Below are 20005 nucleotides of genomic sequence, written 5' to 3'. Positions count from 1 at the left end.
TAGACAGAAGGGTCTGCCCCCCCGGCTTATGAGTGGGTACTACTTGAAGTGGAAACTCACTAGAGCATTCCTCTAGTCTGTAGTCACCACAGAGAAGAACTCTTCTGTCTTCTTGTCCTACAAAAAGAAAATCGCTGCACTCATTTTGCTCAGGGTTCTGGAAAGTTCACACTTTAAAAATAAAATCAAAATTGGAATGGTCAAGCCTCCTACAGGGTTGCCATCAATACTGAAAATGAGCATCATTGCTAATATTGCCAAGATTGGGAAAAGCCCAGTTTCAGTCTGGGTATCCAGTGGTGGGTTTAAAAAATAGGTATATTATTTGGAAAACTGGTTATAAAAGCATTCTATGGATGACTTTAATAGGATAAAAAAATCTTTATGATGTTAGAAAATTAAGGGCTTTAACCCAGTATTAGCAAAATAAAAACCACCACAGCTCAGTAAATAGGACATCAGTATCACTAAAATTAATGTCCAGAAGATTTGTGTAGTATCTAAATATACTATTACATAGCTCCTTTACATATTGCCTTTAGAATTACAGCAAAATATTAGAACAAATAAAAATTTTATATTTAACTTATTTTTCCTGATAGACAATCCATTTAAACACATGAGCTAAAAATAACAGTAAACTACTAGCTGAGAACAGTGTGAATTTTCCCTTTAACTACTTTCAGTAATAATACATGTATTCCTTTAAAAAGTCTAAGGTTACACAGTTTTAACATTTTCTATCAGGAAAACAAAGCCAGAAGTTAGTCTTCAACAATCAGCCTTATTAAAAAGTCATCTGTAGAACTGATTAGGCCAATATCACACTTGTGAATGTTCCAGACCAAGAATGGAGATGCTTTCTAAGGTATCCAAGTGCATCTATCTAAGTGTCTCAGCATTTGGCAAACTTGTGCCTCATGTTTAAATAGGTTCATGAAGTATTTTAGATTAGTGATAGATTTTTTTGTTCATCACTAAATTCATGTCAATTACACTCAGTGTTTCTGAAAACTTTTCTATCTTAATTGAACAAAAGTTGTTTTCCATCAACCTTAATTGGCCAATTGTCAAATGTTCCGACCATCCAATTTCTCCATCAGTCTAACCCCTGATGTTTTTTCCTCACGATGCACCTACACCTCCACTCTACTCTGTCGGATAAGGCAGATAGTTCTTGAGCTGAGCTTTTTTAGTGTCTGATGAATTAAACCTTTATTTAGATTCGTATTGTTTCTGTCCTCACCCTCTCTCTCATCCTCCTCTTTCCCCCAGTTTCCCAAATTTTGCTTCTTGTCCCCATTGGCTCCCATTTGTTTTCTTCTTCTTTTGGGCTCTTCCTCAGGTACATAACATACACCAGCTCTGAGTCTACTCCCCAGCTGCCTCTGTGCCCTCCACCCACCTTTGTTCTCTATAACTTCTCATTCCTACTCTTTTCCTTCTAGAGCTCCAACCCTGGCCTTCCTCTCTCTCTATGTCAACAATTCCCCTACCAGCCTTCTTCCGCCTTCTCTATTCTGTGTTCTTTTCCTGTTCTCTCCTCTTCCCCATCCCAGCTCTCCAAGTGCAGCTAGCCCTCTATCCTCCCCTACTCCTTCTCTCCTTGTTCTTTTCCGTCTCCTTTTCTGTACATCTGTTTCTATATTTCTATCCAACTCACTCTCCAGCTTTTGTCTGGCAAATACAAAAACATTAGAGCAAATAGAGATTTCATGATGGGCTACCACAGAAAGAAGATTCTGCCACTGAAACTTAACGTGAGCACAAACTATAGTGCATTTAGGCAATGACTGATTTTTTAAAAAATTAACATAAAATTTCATGTTTATATGTTTCAACATATGAAATACTGGGGCAGAGCATAAGGTGTTTGTGCCCCCAAACACTTAAAAAATTTTTGATAAAGGCATGATAAAACAAACTGGAGAGAAAATTCTGCTGCTTTAAAAAGAATGCTTTATTAAAAAGATACCAAACTCCAAAAAGTACACATCTCAGCCTTTTTGAATTATTACTTAAAAACATGGTGACTTAGACCAGACCTCAGAGGACTTCTGATATTGCTATACCTTCACAGACAGGCAAAGCAACACGAAAACAAAACTTATGCTTTGCCCAATGAGAAGAGTGATGTGAGAGCTGAGTCCCAACCTCTTAAGATTTTCCAACAGAGTTTTTACTTCAATTCACGTACTATCCCAGGACTCAGGAACTTTAAAACTTAGTTGTTTTGTCGTAAGTATATGTCTCTGTAAGTAGGAGACTTTTAAAAACTTCTAGTGAATAAAGACTTCATTTCCCTCAGCACAAAATCCTCTCTTCACCATCACAGGACTCAGATCCTATTTCCCGATGCTCCAACTATGCACATAGTTTCCTAACTGGCTTTCCTCTTTCTGAGCTGGCTGTCCAGTGCTCTTCCTTTTCCCTCTTCCCCCCTCAAGGTGAAGCTTAAACTAGCACTCTTCTCACTGTTCCCCTTCAGGGATGATGCTTCCTTTGTAGGACTGAATCCAAATTCCTTAGAGTTTAGTATTCAAGGCCCCTGGAAATTTGATCCAATCTACTTTACCAATTTTAATTCCTGTGAATTCTTATTACAAACCCTTTATGCTCAGTGGATTTGGCTTCCCAGGACTATGCTGATATTACTGTTTCCCTGTCTCTGTGCCCTCTAACTTCCAATCTCCTGGACTTCCAAGCTCACCCCCTTCCTCAGCCTCCAAAAACCACAGTACCTTTCTCCTTCACTTGCCTCCTTCAAGGCCCAGTTCACTCCTATCTCCTACATAAATGCTCTCTGACAACCTCAGGAATTTCTCCTTTCTTTTAATGCTTATGGCTCTTGTTACTTGTAATAAATTTGAGTTTGCCTTCTTTGGTTATGTAATAATTTACGTGCATTTGTCTGTATGTTTTATCTTTCGACAGGCCCTAAGTGGTATGGCAGAAAAAGCATGAACTTTGGTGTTAGAAAGACCTGGGTTTGAACCTCAGCTCTGCCACTTTCTAGTTTGTGAATTGTATATGTAGTTAAATCACCTCAGGTTCTGTTTCTTCATCTGTGAAAAAAAAGGAAAACTAACTCCTTCATAGGGTTACAGTGATGTTTACATGAGATAAAGCAGATAGTGCCTAACACAATGCCTGGCAAATCATAAGCATTCCACAAATGAAGCTTCCTTTCCTCACTTCTCCCCACAGTTCACCTAAAGAGCAAACATGTCTCACGTTTCTTTGTATCTCCACCTTTGCATAAGGCCTGTGTTTTTTAAAAAATATCTTAATTTATGCTGATATAGGAAAGTGGCCACCCTTGTTATTTGTATTGTTTTGAAACAAACTTCTAAAAGGAGGCAGAGTACACAGTACGCATTCTGTTTTGTCTGAATTTATTGAACTCTTTTGAGGTATTCTGATTACACATGAGTTTTAGCACTGTGTTTATTTACAAATAGCAATTAGTGGTCACCATTTGTGATCGCTTATCCTGTCTAAACATTGGATTAACCTTTCTGAAAGCTTATCTCATTTAACCTTCTCATAATCCTCTAAGCAGGTATCTCATCAGTTCTGTTGGTTATACGGCAGCTCAGGAAAGTTCCCTAACATGCCCAGGATGACACAGCTAAGAAGAGCAGAGTCAGGACTCACAACCAGGTCTGACTCTCAAGGTCAGGCTCTTAACCGCGATGCTACACAGAGATTCCTGTGTATCTAGAGAAAACTTGACAGCTCTGGGCTTAGAGTTTTCTTACTGACCTGGGTTCCATCTGCTTCTGTTTTGAGAAGGTCAGTGGATGAGAGCTGGTTGCAGTAGAGGCCTGTGTGTCTCAGTGCTGGATCATTTATCTATTAAAGATAAGTACAAGACCAAATTACAAACTAGTTGTTTACGTTGCAGACCAAATTCCTCAATGAAAAACAATCTCACTGACAGAAAAGTAATAGGAGGAGAGCAGAAATAACAAGCTTAGAAATTTACTGTGCTGTTAGAAGTCAGGACAGTGGTTCCCTTTGCAGAAGTAGACAGACATGCAAGGGAGTGTGGGGAGAACCTTTGGGGTGCGGCTGGTAATGTTCTGTTTCTCGATCTAGGTGATAGTTGAAAAGATGTGTTCAGTTTGCCAAAATTCATCTAGTCGTATACTTTTCTGTATATCCTTACAGATGATACTTCAATAAAAAGTTAATTCAACACTCGTGAAAGTTAATTAGCAAAAGACTTCCACTTCCAGTCAAGATTCAGTAACAGGAATTAGATTTATCCTCTGCCTGAATCAACTAAAAATTTGGACAAAATATATGAAATGAACACACTCAAGACCTTGGACAAAGGCAATGAAGGGGAAAGTTGCCCCTAAGGGTTGGGAAACAATTGAGGTGAGTCCTACCACTACCCCAGCCTACTGCCTAGAGAATTTCCAGGCTGCAGCATGAGGACAGGGAACCAGACAGCACCTGGCAGTCTCCCTGAATTGAGAGTATAGAGCTAGAATTCACAGGGCAGAATATCAGGAGAGAACAACACAGAGAGTAGCAGCTTAGTATTGATCAACTAGCTAATGGATGTTACAGAACTACCCAAAGCAAAGATTCACCTGAAAAGATTTACATGGAATAATTCCCAAAGATCACACAGAGCTGGGAACAGGTCCTGATCCCACCAGCCAGAGTGGAAAACATCATAATTCAGGTAGCGTACTAGAATGGTTTTGCTTTAGTAGTAGGGTAAAATTAGCCCTATCCTAAATACTGCTCTGGTCCCACTAAACAAAAAAGCAAGACCTGAAAAAAATCAAACTGTTTATTTCCAAGTAATTTAAGCATTTCCCAAAACAAATCTCAATATTTATAGGAACATAAACAAGGTAAAATTCACATGTCTGGGATCCAATAAAAAATTACCAGGTATGCAAAGTAGCAGACTCTGACATAAATCGTACTAATGTTTTCTTAGGTCAGTCTCCCAAGGCAATAGAAATAAAAGCAAAAATAAACCAATGTGAACTAGTCAAACTTATAAGCTTTTGCACAGCAAAGGAAACCAAAAACAAAATGAAAAGACAACCTACGGACTGGGAGAAAATATTTGCAAAAGATGTGACTGACTAGGGATGAATTTCCAAAATATACAAATAGCTTATACAATTCAACAACAAAGAAACAAACAACCCAATCGAAAAATGGGCAGAAGACCTAAATAGACATTTCTCCAAAGAAGACATACAGATGGCCAACAGGCACATGAAAAGATGCTCATCATCGCTAATTATTAGAAAAATGCAAACCAAAACTATGACTTACAATGAGGTATCACTTCACACCGTTCAGAATGGCCATCATTAAAAAGTCTACAAACAATACATGCTGGAGAAGGTGTGGAGAAAAGGGAACCCTCTTACACTGCTGGTGGGAATGTAAATTGGTGCAGCCACTATGGAGACAGTATGGAGGTTCCTCGAAAAACTAAAATTAGCGTTGCCATAACCAGCAATCCCACTCTTGGGCATATACCCAGACAAAACTATAATTTGTAAAGATACATGCACCCCTATGTTCACAGCACCACTATTTACAATAGCCAAGACATGGAAACAACCTAAATGTCCATCAACAGATAAATGGATAAAGAAGATGTGGTATATATACACAATGGAATATTACTCAGCCATTAAAAAGAATGAAATAATGCCATTTGCAGCAACGTGGATGGACTTAGAGATTATCATACTAAGCGAAGTCAGTCAGAAAGAGAAAGACAAGTACCATATGATATCACTTATATGTGGAATCTAAAATACGACACAAATGAACATATCTGCGAAACAAAAACAGACTCACAGACATAGACAACAGACTTGTGGTTGCCATGGGGGTGAGGGGGTAGGGTCAGGAAGGATTGGGAGTTTGGGATTAGCAGATGCAAACTATTATACATAGGATGGATAAACAATAAGGTCCTACTGTACAGCACAGGGAACTATATTAAACATCCTGTGATAAACCATAATGGAAAAGAATATTAAAAAAGAATGTATATACAAGTATAACTGAATCACTTTGCTGAAAAGCAGAAATTAACACAACATTGGAATCAATGATGCTTCAATAAAATTTTTTAAAAATAAAATAAAAAAACAAAGTAACAGAAAAATATGATCCATAATTAAGTGAAAAAATCAATTAATTGAAGCCAATCCTAAAATGATGCAGATGCTAGAAGTGACAAGCAAGAATATTAAGACAGCTATTATAATAACCATATTCACATATTCAAAAAGAGGAAAGACTGAACATGTTAGAGATAGGGAAGATATAAAAAGGGTCCAAAGTGAATTTCTAGAGATGAAAATATACTAGATAAAACTATCAGATACTGCAAAAGAAAAGAACTGTGAATCTGAGGCTATAGCAATAAAAACTATCCAAAATGAAACACACAGAGAAAAAAATGACTGACCTCATACCCCCTTAAAAAACTCCAAACCCAGAAAATCAGTGAACTGTAGGATAACTCAAATGGCCTACGATATGTGTAATTAGAGTCTCTGAAGAAGAGGAGGGAGTTGGTGACAGAAAAAAATATCTGAAGAAATAATGGCCAATACTTTTCCAAATTTGATGCAAATTATACACCTGTGAATCAAGAGGCTGACTGAACCCCAGGCACAAGAACCATGAAGAAAATCACACTAAGGTATATCATAATCAAACTGCCTAAAACCAGTGATAAAGAGAGTAATCTTAGAAGCAGCCACAGACAGCAGATATCTCATCAGAAATACAGTGGAGCAATGTCTTTAAAGTACTGAAAGCTAAAACTACCAACCTAGAATTCAGGGAAAAGAACTTTCAAAGATGATGGTGAAACAAAAACTTTTTCAGACATACAAAAGCTGAAAGAATTCATCACTAGCAGACGTGCACTATAAAAAATGAAGACCTTCAGGAAGAAGGAGAATGATACTAGATGGAAATTTGGATCTACACCAAGGAATGAAGAACACTGGAAATAACTATGTGTGAAATATAAAAACTACTTATTTAAACTTTAAAAAATATTATTGACTGTTTAAAGTAAAAAAAGTAAAGTAAAAAAGTACTAACAACATATTGTGGGGTATTAGCATATGTAGATATGATATGTATGTACAACAATAGCACAGGAGGGGAGAAATAGAAATAAACCATTGTGAGATTTTTATATTTATATGAGGTGATATAATAGCATTTGAAGGTAGATGGCAACAAAGATGTATACTATAAACTCTAAAGCACCAGTAAAACAAGAGTTATTTATAGCTAATAAACCAACAAAGGAGATAAAATGAATTAAAATATTCAATTAAACCAAAAAAGGCAAGATGGGACAAAGAGAAAACAAATAAGATGAGAGATTTCAACCTTCAATAGCAATATCAATAATCACATTAAATGTAAATGGGCTAGCCACTCCAATTAAAAGGCAGAGATTGTCAAACTGAATAAAAAAGCAAGACCCAACTATATAAGAAATACATTTTAAATGTAATATTCTTTTTACCTAATTCATTTTATTTTTTATTATTGTCTTAATATACTAGAGATAGTGAATAATTCTACTAATTGAAATACGACAAGATAACAACAAGGACAAGAAACAATCCTATTTAGTTCTTTTATTTTGCTAAAAGATATCACTAAGTCATTGAGTTTTTTTTAAAATGAAGTTCTATTTTTTTTTAATTAATTAAGTAATTTTATTTTTGGCTGCGTTGGGTTTTTGTTGCTGTGTGTGGGCTTTCTCTAGTTGTGGCGAGTGGGGGCTACTCTTTGTTGCGGTGCACAGGCTTCTCATTGCAGTGGCTTCTCTTGTTGTGGAGCACAGGCTCTAGGCACACGGGCTCCAGAACACAGGCTCAGTAGTTGTGGTGCACGGGCTTAGTTGCTCTGTGGTATGTGGGATCTTCCCAGACCAGGGCTTGAACCCGTGTCCCTTGCATTGGCAGGTGGATTCTTAACCACTGTGCCACCAGGGAAGTCCCTAAGTTGTTGATTTTTTCCCTGCTAACTTCATTAGGCTAATACCTGGTGAATGGGGACTTTTTTTAAAATTCATATCAAAAAGGAATTCTATAGAAAAGGTAATCAGTGTTTACATGTTTTTTAAGACTTGCTATAAATTATGGCTATATGGTCATAGCTGAGTCACTATAGTCTACTTTGTGGTTGATGACAGAATAGTAACTACAGGGAGTACCCAAAGATTTTTTTAAATATCACTTTGAATTTAGTCATTCTTTCCTTAAAAATCTTTAGGAGGATCCAAGATAAACTAAACATTTAGATGGCCTGCAACACCCCGTAAAAAGCTTACCAATTAAATTCTGCTCTAAATATAATATAAACATCCCCTTAACATTCATTAGGCTTTTCAACATCTATTCCTGTCTAGGTCATGCTGTGCTAACCAGTATTGAATATTCTTTTCTATCTCTTCCTTTAGGCAAATTTCCCATGAAGACTTTCCTAATCAGACCCTTTTTCTTTTAAACCCTCTGTGGTTAACTGTATATACCCCTAATCTGACAGAAATATATGCACAGTCCTATGGGGTCCATCTCTTACACAGCTGTTCTGTCCTATTATTCAACTAATCCTTTGTTCAGGTTGTGCCTCCCCAACTTGTTAATATTATTGCCCACAGAGCTATCTTTGTATATAGTAAGTACTGAGTTTGTTGAACTGAAAGGGAGAAATGAAGAAAATGTGTTCAAAATATAAAGGGGTAAGTTCCAAGTCAATGTATTATATGTATCATTTTATAATAAATCTAAAACACTAAAATCTCGTGAGACTAAAATCTTACAAGGTCTGTCAAAATTTCCATTGTATATCTTAATAAATAGTAATTAGCAAAAGATAGTGGGAAAGAAAAAGAAGTGTGGTTATTTTTGACAGGTAACTGAACATTCCTGATTTCCTTGGAATAATGAATTGCAGTGTGGTGTGATATAGAGCACTATGTGTGTGTGTAGCAAGTGTGCCAGTTGTGCCACTTACCTGCTCAGGGCACACAGTATTCATGCCTGGCATCTGCAAAGAGCTCATCTGCATCTGGCCCATCATTGGGTTCATGTTCTGAACATTTGTGTTTCCACCTGCCATGGACACGGTGATGCTCATATTGTTGTACACTCCTGGCTGTGCAGGCGTGGGCTGGTTCTGGACAGCTTGACTGAACACACTGTTAACTCAAAAACAATCTCAATTACATCCACTGATCATGAACATGGGGATAATGTGTGTGGACTCTTTTTCTAAATTATCAGATGGAATTCCAAAGAAAATATTTTATATTCCTAAGTTATGTGTAAGATTTTATCTTATTATAATATATAAGAACTAAGTATCATTCAGATGCACTTTGAACTCTGCTCAAGGGGTTTAATAACTAAAAAGACCTCATTTTAAGTCATAATTATCTGGCTTAGTATCAGAGTTGTTAAACTTCAATTATTCAAATAACTAAGAAAGGAAGTTTTCCACAGAAGTAAATCTTCCAGATAACTGGTTTACCCACTTAAACATCAAAATCATTCTAATATTTATTACACTATTTTATCTTCTTAAACAGAGAATATCCTATTTAAGCAAAGTACCTGGCATATATATTAGTCTTCAATAAATGTTCATTGAATAAATTAACAAAGGAATGAATGATTCAAAGGTAGCATTCTTATATTGTGATTGCTTGTATATTCTCTTAGAGTTAACACCTGGGGGAAGTGATGATATTTTGTTCCATTTATTCCTTGTCTCTACTAATAAATGACATACAGCAGCAGGCACTCAGTAAATATCTGATGAATGAATTAATTGTGGACATGGGTTATTACTCAGTGCTGTCAACTGATGAGGTTGCTTTTGTTGATAGATTTTACTGTATGTATACCAATGTTTTTTGAAGTGTAGTACAGAGACCATCTGCAAGAGAATTCCCTGGTATTCATTGAAAATTGAGACTCTCAGGCCTTACCCCAGCCCTAGTAAATCATATTTTCTGGGGGTGGGTATGGAAAGCTGCATTTCTAACTACTTACGCACATTAAAATTCGAGAGCCTTTATTCAGTGTCCTACCGCTTGCTGTCACTTCTCAAGGATTCAGCTTCTGGCCATTTTCAATATGCTATAAACTAAGAGGAAACCAAGAAGTATATACCAGATATTTTTATTTGGAAAATGTAATATTTTTGAAGACTTCAAAGGTTTTCTCAGGCCTGAAGATAGCTTCATGTCTTTTCTAGGAAGCAAAATGCAATGCCAGTTATGGTTTTCAGAGGGCTTGTTTTAGACTTCCTTCTTCACCACCAAGGTCTGGACTGTGGTTACACCAAGGATCTCAAATGTTAAACCAGTTTCTATTAGCAGATAGAATAGTATGGAATAAACTCCAAGTAAATACAATTTGAAACTTTATATCTGAACCCCCCAGATTCTAAGTGATACAGATATACACATCTAAAGGAAAATAATATGAACTATGTCTTTGGTAAGTTCCAAAAAAAACACCAAATGTTTTGTGATTATCTATCAATTTTTAAACAATAAGCTGCTGGTAAAATTCCACCTATTTTAATGTTTATTCTGAAGAATTTGATTTCAAAAATTATTTATCCCATCAATGGCTTATCTATTCCTTGCTTGCTCTTGGGAGGTAAGCAGGATGTACTAACGTTTACAGCTTCTGGTAAATTAAGGTAATCATACTGAAATTAACAGGCTGAGAAACAGCCTATTCATCATGTCTGAAGAAAAGTAGCAAATTTTCCCCAAGTAATTATAAAACACAAATGCTCAAAGAAAATTATATGCCTAGGAAATGGTCAATAATGCATCTGTGGACCATTAATGTCTGTACAGTGTGTATGCTTGTCAGACAGTGTCCCCACAGCTAAAGATGAGGGAAAAAACCATTAGTCTACTGCCCATTTTCTAATGAGAACATTTCTGCCTTAGACAGTGCTCATTTGCAACTGATACATAAATCACCACTGTGAAGGCGCAGGGCTATGTAAGTTAATGCATGCAGCAGCTTCAAGGACTGCAATGATGTCATACTTAGTGAAAAAAGTTTAGGATTTAATTTCTTTTCAAATTATATTTGGGACTGTATATTAGCCTAAGTTCTTTCAAACTACTCCTGCCAATAGCTCCATTTTAGTTTCTTCCCTCATGGGAAGAAGATCAAGCCCTTCTGCAGCATCAATCACTGTTCCAGGTCCTGGAATGGACTGTGGGGTTCACTGGCACCTTAGGCCCAATGCATGAAGGCCCCCTTCCTCACACTTTCCTGGACCCCTCCCTCACCTGCTTTCCTGATTTGCCTCATGGCAGTTATCACAGTTTCCTTACGCTAGCACCAGGTATTTGGTAGCCCTTAAATCATGGGGGGAAAAGGGAAAGATGACAACTTTGGCCTAAAGTAGGTTCCATAGATATTACAGGTATTAACAAGCAAGGAGGAGTTTCTGGTCAAATAAGTCTCAGAAACAAAGGGTTAAACCACAGAGGTTAGACCTCTGCCTTTAAAATGCTAATAAGCCCTGGGATTCTCCTTTGTGACTAGAGTTACACAGTAACACTGTCCAGTTCCTGGACAAATAAGTTTGTTTAACCCTTTATTTCTCTTGCTACCAAAGAGATAATGAAAAAGAATCACATTACACTGTCTCTGAGCTCTATTACATCATTCTGCTTAATGAGTCTTTGTTTCATGTTTTACTTCTCTCCGACCTACTCCTGTCATTAACTACACTCTAGGTAAGTTGACAACAGGGGCTGTTTTCCCCAGTTCCTTGTGGTATCTTGCACTGTGCAAAAGAGACAGTGAGTGATCACAAACTATATATTGCCTGTGTTGACTAATAAACTTTTATACATGAACCAAATAAGCAAGTGTGAATGTTTGAAGAGTTGGTGATAACTATTTTCTTTCTCAAATGATTCGGGAAAGTCAAAAGTTTATAGAAAGTGCAACAAAAACTCAAGTCCATATTTGAATCTGCATCCAAAAAATGAGTTAGGTAGGAATAGGGAATCTCTACACTCATTTGTTCAACAGATGTATATTAAGTGCTTACTTGTTCTAAAGGATGGACATATACAAGTAAACAAAAAGTCCTTGCTCTTCTGAGGCTTATATTCTAGTTGGAGGAGACAGACCGTAAATAGACTAACACACAGTATGTCAGATGTTAAGCATGATAAAGAGAAATAAAGAAGGGAAAGGAGGGACTAAGAGGTGGGAAATGCTGTTTAGAAATGATGGTCAGGGAAGTTTAATATGGTGACATTCAATATCTATGTCTAATAAAGTGACATTTTTTAAGAAGAGACTTGAAGTATGAGAGAGAAATCCATGTGGCTACTGAGAGAAGAACATTCCAGCAGAGGGATTTAAAAATGCAAAGGCCCTGAGTTTGCAATGTACTTGGCACATCTGAGGAACAGAGGAATAAACAGAAGCCAGTACGGCAGAATGAGTGATGAGAATAGCAGATGAGGTCAGAGAGGTATCCTGGAGCAAGATTATGTAGGGCATCAGAGGCCCTATATTGTATTTTGAATAAGTTGGAGTGTTCTGAGTAAAGGGCTGATATCTTGCCTCACGTTTTAAAAGCATCACTCTGGCTACCATGTGGAGACTAAACTGTAGTGGAGCAAGGGTGGAAGCAGGAAGACAGGAGGCCACTGCAGTGGTCTAGGAAAAGGATGATGCTGGCTTGCGCTAAAGTGTACAAGTGGGACAGTAAGGAGTGAGAGCTGCTAAGAAGCTGATGTGATTTGCTGATGGATGTTTGATGTGGGATGTGAGAGAAAGAGAAAAGGTTGTCTTCTGAATAACTGGAAGAATAGAGTTGTTTATTGAGATGTGAAAAAAGTATGAGACGAGCAGGTTTGGGGAAGAATATCACTTTCGTTTTTGTCATGTTATGTTTGAGATGCCTATTAGACTTCTAAGTAGAGATGTCGATTCGGCTGTGGTATATACAGTATGGTGTTCAGGGGAGAAGTCTGGGCTAGAGACTTAAATTTAGGAGTCATAAGCATAGGGACAGGCATTTATATAGTAAAACTGAATGATATAACTAAGGGAGCAAGCAGATATGGGGAAGAGGTCCTAGAATGAGCTCTGAGGCCCTAAAATGGAGGTCAGGGAGATGAGGAAGATCCAGCAGAGGAGACTGAGGGTTAGGAAGAGAGTCACCTTTCTCAGGAGAGAAAGTTGTTCCAGAAACCAAACGAACACAGAACTCCAAGAAAGAGTACATGCTCAAATATGTCAAGTGCTATCAATGCTCATTGCATTTGCCATTGTAAAGGACATTGAGGACCTTGATAAGAATACTTGTGGTGGAAAGGTAGGGATGAAAGCCTGACAGATTCAATACGAAATGGAAGGAGAGGAAGGGATTTAACTGTGAAGGGGAGCAGATCTGTCAGCATGACTGTGTTTTTTTTTTCCTCAGGGCACATTCAGATGCTTAGGTGTAGGTATGGAGCGAGAGTTTAGTTGGATTTCATTAGGGAGCATTTTGCTAGGCATAAGTGCAACAGAGGGAGAGGTGGGCAAGGGAGCTGAGAGTGCCTGTAAGGGAGTAATTATAAAGATAGACCATGGAATCTAAAGTGAGTATAGGAAGCTGGGATTAGAACACAGCAGAAGACTAAGTTCTTGCACATCACACAGACTGTTCCATTTCTACCTAGTTTACATCAGTCCTCACTGAGAGCTACACAGTTCTCTAACAGGAAGATTTCCTCTCTTACCTTTCAATGAACTTTAAGAGAATATGGTCTTAAGTTTTCAACTTTAACTACCTTATTATGTTGTCAGATCAAACGGCTTCCTTGTCATTAGAATCAAGACACAACCAAATTAAAACCTTTATAAAACTCAAGTGATGTGTGAAAAGTTCAGCAGCCACGATTTGGGGGGAAAAATGACTTTAGTAAGATAATTTTCAGTAAAATGGGTAAAACAAGGCCACTGAAAATCCAGAGATTCAAAAAGCTAGGTAAGGTAGAATGACCTTAGAAGACTTAAAAACCTTTGCTGTTGCTATGAAATCCTTCAAACATACTGAGAAGAGTGAAACCGTGTGCCCACTATTCAGCTCTATTGAATTCTAACATTTTGCCATTCTTGCTTTAGATTTTTAAGATTTTTAAGTGTTTTTATAAAGAATGATTTTTTAAGAAGTACTCATCCCTAAATCTGTCCCAGCGAAGCTCTGTTACTCATAGGAGTCGATCATATTCCTCAGGTGTGCTGGGAGTGGGATGAAAAGGTTTACAGTACTTTTCTATACTGTAAACACACAAATTTGCCTTAAAATTGACTTGAAACTTAAAGGACTTAAAAATCGCTATTTGCTGATAACATAAAATTCAGTTCCTTGAATTTGCAAATGGATAGTAGCTAATAATCTTCTATTTGGATTGTGAAGGCATATTTGTTCTTATGTGCTGCAGAGTATCAGGGATGCTCATATATAAAAATGCCCCCTTACTTGTTGTTTCCCATTGCTCCTTGCTGCCAGGCCTTCATGTCTGGTGACTGGTAGCCAGAAGTGGGTGGAGTCTGCTGGAGCAGAGAGCTCTGAGGAGGAGGGATTGGCATCGGCACCATGGAGCTCCCAGGGCTTAGAGATGGAGAAAAGTTGGCCTCACCTTGGGGAACCATTCCTACAAATTGACACAAATTAATTTACGTGAATATACTATATATTTATTAACCCCATAAAAGAAAAAAAAACCCAGAAGGATCTGTCATAATATAGTTAGAAACAGCCTATTCAACAGAGTAGGAAAAATTTCAGTTCCTTAAAAACAAAACAGGAAATTTCAGTATAAACAGACAAATAAACATATAAAAGAGATTTGGAAGAACGTTTCCATTCACCAAGATATTGATTCGGGTACCATGATTATGTATGATTTTCTTTTCTGTTCTTTTCTGACTATATGAATTTTTTTTTTTTTTTTTTGTGGTACGCGGGCCTCTCACTGCTGTGGCCTCTCCCGTTGCGGAGCACAGGCTCCGGACGCGCAGGCTCAGCGGCCATGGCTCACGGGCCCAGCCGCTCCGCGGCATGTGGGATCTTCCTGGACCGGGGCACGGACCTGTGTCCCCTGCATTGGCAGGCGGACTCTCAACCACTGCGCCACCAGGGAAGCCCTGACTACATGAATTTTTAAGTGTAAAAAAAAAATATGAGCACACATGACAGATTGCTTGTGTAATAAAAATAAGTTGAAAAGGATACACGATGACAGATGTTCACTAAACTTGTGATAAACATTTCATGATGTATGAAGTAAGTCAAATCATTATGCTGTATACCTTAAACTCATACAGTGCTGTATGTCACTTATATCTCAGTAGAATGGGAAGAAAAAAATAAGTCACGGGGACGTAATGTATAGCACAGTGACTATAGTTAATAATACCGTACTGCATATTTGAAAGTAGCTAGGAGAGTGGATCTTGAAAGTTCTCATCATGAGAAAAAAAAAATTGTAACTATGTACGGTAGTAGATGGTAATCGGACTTACTGTGGTGATCGTTTTATAATATATACAAAATATCAAATCATCATGTTATACACCTGAAACTAATATAATGTTATGTCAAGTATGCATCAATAAAAATAATTTTAAAAAGCTTAAAAAAATAAGTTGAAGAGGGAAAAAGGTAAGAAAAACCCACTCATGAAATGAAAGTATTGTCGGCTGCTCCTCCTCAGTTGTCTTTATGGGCACTGCTTCCCTTCCCTGTCTCTTTTTTTAAGCTTTACTGATACGTACTCTATATAGCATCAAATTCACCCACTGAACTGCACAAGTCAATGATTTTTAGTAAATTTATAGAGTTGTGCAACCAGCACCACAATCCAGTTTAGACATTTTCATCATATCTCAAATTCCTTTGTGTTTGTTTGCAGTCACTTCCCACGCCCACCTCTAGCTTCAGGCAACCATTGATCTGCTTTCTGTCCCCACAGATTTGCCTTTTATTGGAAACTTCATATAAATGTAATCACGTGAGGTCTTTTGTGTCTGGTGCCTTTCTCTCAGCATAATGTTGAGTGAAACATTACGCTGAAGTAGCATTTATCAGTAGTTTGTTCCTTTCTATTCAGGATAGTGCTTATTAGTAACCATTGATATAACTGTGTTGAAAATCAACTGACCATAAAAGTAAGGGTTTATATCTGGACTTTTTATTCTGTTGCAGTGATATGTATGTCTATACTTGTACTAATACTATACTGTCTTGATTGTTGTAACTTTATGATAATTTTTGAAACTGGTAGTCAACCAACTTTATTCTTTTTTTTAATATAAATTTATTCATTTATTTTTACTTTTGGCTGTGTTGGGTCTGCGTAACTGTGCTCAGGCTTTCTCTAGTTGTGGCGAGTGGGGACTACTCTTTGTTGCGGTGCATGGGCTTCTCCTGTTGCGGAGCACGGGCTCTAGGTGCACGGGCTTCAGTAGTTGTGGCTTGTGGGCTCTAGAGGGCAGGCTCAGTAGTTGTGGTGCACAGGCTTAGCTGCTCCATGGCGTGTGGGATCTTCCGGGACCAGGGATCAAACCCGTGTCCCCTGCATTGGCAGGAGGATTCTTAACCACTGCGCCACCAGGGAAGTCCCCCAACTTTATTCTTAATTTGCAAAATTGTCTCGGTTACTCTAGGTCCTTTGCATTTCCATATAAATTGTAGGAGAAGCTTGTCAATTTCTCCCAAAAGCATGTTGATATTTAGATACGGATTGTGTAATTACAAGATCAATTTGGAGTAAATTACTACCTTTTCAGTATTCTCTCTGATTTCATTTTGTATAGTTTCCATTGTTATACCTTCAAGTTCACTAACTTTTTCTTTTATAATGTCTAATCTGCTGCTTATCCCATCCAGTGTATTTTTCATCTCAGACACTGTAGTTTTTATCTCCAGAAGTTTCATTTTGGTTTTATTTATATCTTTCATACTTTTAGTTAACACGTTCAAGCTTTCCTCTAGCTTCTTGAACATACAGAATAAATGTATAATTTTTAACTGTTTTAATTCTAACACCTGTGAAATTTCTGGGTTGATTTTTTTTTTTTTTTTTTTTTTTTTTGCGGTACGCGGGCCTCTCACTGTTGTGGCCTCTTCTGTTGCGGGGCACAGGCTCTGGACACGCAGGCTCAGTGGCCATGGCTCACGGGCCCAGCTGCTCCGCGGCATGTGGGATCTTCCCGGACCGGGGCACAAACCTGTGTCCCCTGCATTGGCAGGCAGACTCTCAACCACTGCGCCACCAGGGAAGCCCTCTGGGTTGATTTTGATGACTGATTTTTCTTCTTGTTATTGGTTTTATTTTCCTTTATCTTTGCATGTCTGGTAATTAAAAAAAATTCAGATTCCAGGGCTTGTGAATTTTACCTTGTTAGGTGCTAGATTTTGAAAATTCCTTTAAATTTAAATTTTTGACCTTTGTCTGGGTCATGGATAGGTTACATGGTAACAGTTTTAATTCTTTTGGGTCTTGTGCCTAAAGAGACAAGAGCAGGGTTTAGCCTGGTGCTTCTTTTGCCCTGCTACTTAGGCACAAACATTTCTGAGTATTCTACTTGACACCGTGAATTTTGAGGTTTTCTATTCTGGCTGGTGGGAAGAGGAACTGGCCCTGTGTAAACTCTGAAGATGTTCCCTCAGTTCTTTTCAGGTGGTTTTCCTTGGCCTCGGTTTGTGTACACACACACACTGATCAGTTCTCAAATGAAGACCTGAGCAGGACCCTCTATACATCCCCATGGTTCTCTCTCTGTGTGGCTCTCTTCTCTCTGGTTCTGTGCCCTAAAACCTCTACCTGCCTTGGCTTTCCCAGACTCTTAAGTGCCATTGCCTCAACTATAGGAAACTACACGCTCCTGTTGGATTCCCCCTTCCTGCACCACAGTCTGGACAATTTCTACAACTATTGTTCAATTTTTTGTTTGTTTCAAATGGAAGAATAAATCTCGTCCCTGTTATTCCATCTTGACCAAAAGTGGAAGTCCATAAAAATTTAAAAGAGTAAAAATGGGCTTCTTTTTACGTTTTCTGTTACGCTAACACTTTGTATTTTTTATTTTTTTCCTGACAAAATACATTTCAGTTAAATACTGTTGAGGTAAAGAAAGTTATAAATGTACAGAAAAAAAAATATCATAATGTGATTACCCATAATTTAGTATAATTCCTTCAAATCTTCCTCTATGAAATATTGCATAACTTTGTGGCTTGCTTCTTTCTCTTATCATTATATCATAAGTATGTCTCTATGCCCTTAATGTCTCCTTGTAAACGTAACTGTAGATTCCTGTATATTTTGTGTTCTGTTATTATTAATACAATGATTCTTCTCTTTTTTCTGTTTGGTTAAACTAGCCAGATATGTAGTTAAAGTATTCAGTTTTGTTTTTTATAGGCTACAGTTTTAAAAATATTTTGAATTTTCTGTGAAAGTTGAGCCAACTGTAGACTTTCTATATTTTTTTCTTTCACTAAACATTTAGCTACTTGTTTTCTTGGTAAAATTTATATAAATAAAGCTACAGTGACTTACCTGGTGGCGCAGCGGTTAAGAATCTGCCTGTCAATGCAGGGGACACAGGTTCGAGCCCTGGTCCAGGAAGATCCCGCATGCCGCGGAGCAACTAAGCCCGTGCGCCACAACTACTGAGCCTGTGCTCTAGGGCCCACAAGCCACAACTACTGAGCCTACTGAGCCTGGGTGCTGCAACTACTGAAGCCCACATGCTTAGAGCCTGTGCTCCGCAACAAGAGAAGCCACCACAATGAGAAGCCCGTGCACCACAACAAAGAGTAGCCCCCGCTCACTGCAACTAGAGAAAGCTGGCACACAGCAACTGAAGACCCAGCACAGCCAAAAATAAAATAAATAAATTTATATTAAAAAAAAAGCTACATATTTTTCTCCTTGCTGCTTCCTCCATATGTAATTTAATCTCTGGTAAATAATTTTGACTTAGAATATATGGAGAAGTTATTTTTTTCATTTATGACTCTAGAGGGTGGGTTCCCCCCCATCATCTTCATTTTTATATTGGCTGTCTTTGCATTAATTCTACATTTTAACTTTTAACTATTTTGGTTATGATCTTTAAAAAGTACTTATCTGTTCCTAATGCATTTTTAATCTTATTTATGATAAAATAATTTCTTTCAGGAAAAATATATATGTGAGGGGGGAATATACTTATCACATTCTGGCTATTATTCTGTGGGGTCAAAGTTAATAAATAAGACTTCAAGTACATCAGCATGCTTTTTTTTTAAAATAAATTTATTTTTGGCTGCGTTGGATCTTCATTGCCGCACGCGGGCTTTCTCTAGTTGCAGCGAGTGGGGGCTACTCTTTGTTGCGGTGCGCGGGCTTCTCATTGCGGTGGCTTTTCCTGTTGTGGAGCACAGGCTCTAGGTGCGTGGGCTTCAGTAGTTGTAGCATGCAGGCTCAGTAGTTGTGGCTCGTGGGCTCAGCAGTTGTGGCTTGTGGGCTCTACAGTGCAGGCTCAGTAGTTGTGGCGCACGGGTTTAGTTGCTCCACAGCATGTGGGATCTTCCCGGACCAGGGATCGAACCCGTGTCCCCTGCATTGGCAGGTGGACTCCTATCCACTGTGCCACCAGGGAAGTCCCAGCATGCTTTCTGACATTTTTTTCTGGCCTCATTTCACATTCTAACTGCCCATGTTTTCCTTATCAGATGACCTAGTTTTAGTAGAAAGAACCAGTCTGTGAATAATGAATTTGGAGGGGTAGAGTTCTGGCCCCAGTTCTGCCACTGCACTGGACCTTGGATTCCTTGGACCAGACAGTCTTCTTCCTTCTAGTTTAAAAGTTCTACAGTTCTATATTTGATTATGTTAAGTCTCCCTGCTGGACCATAAATTTCACCACAT

The 20005-nt window shown here is 38.1% G+C and overlaps 1 protein-coding gene across 5 annotated transcripts in view; it reads right to left on the bottom strand.

The window, feature by feature from the left end:
• NCOA1 (nuclear receptor coactivator 1) overlaps nt 1-20005 on the bottom strand; it is a 197895-nt gene that overhangs the window by 2361 nt on the left and 175529 nt on the right. For 3 of the 5 annotated variants that reach the window (XM_082671912.1, XM_082671914.1, XM_082671913.1), the window contains exons 18-20: nt 14563-14737; nt 9049-9232; nt 3766-3855 (exon numbers count right to left, since the gene is read on the bottom strand). In XM_082671912.1, the coding sequence (XP_082528038.1) occupies nt 3766-3855; nt 9049-9232; nt 14563-14737 (449 nt within the window). Of the gene's footprint in view, nt 1-60; nt 118-3765; nt 3856-9048; nt 9233-14562; nt 14738-20005 lie in introns of all 5 variants that reach the window. The other 2 variants (XM_082671916.1, XM_082671915.1) reach the window with 1 other exon arrangement.

This window comes from Grampus griseus (genome assembly GCF_964374135.1).
Source record: "Grampus griseus genome assembly, chromosome: 15".
In the NCBI taxonomy this organism is placed as follows: Eukaryota; Metazoa; Chordata; class Mammalia; order Artiodactyla; family Delphinidae; genus Grampus; species Grampus griseus.
This window is presented reverse-complemented; position numbering and strand designations above follow the sequence as displayed.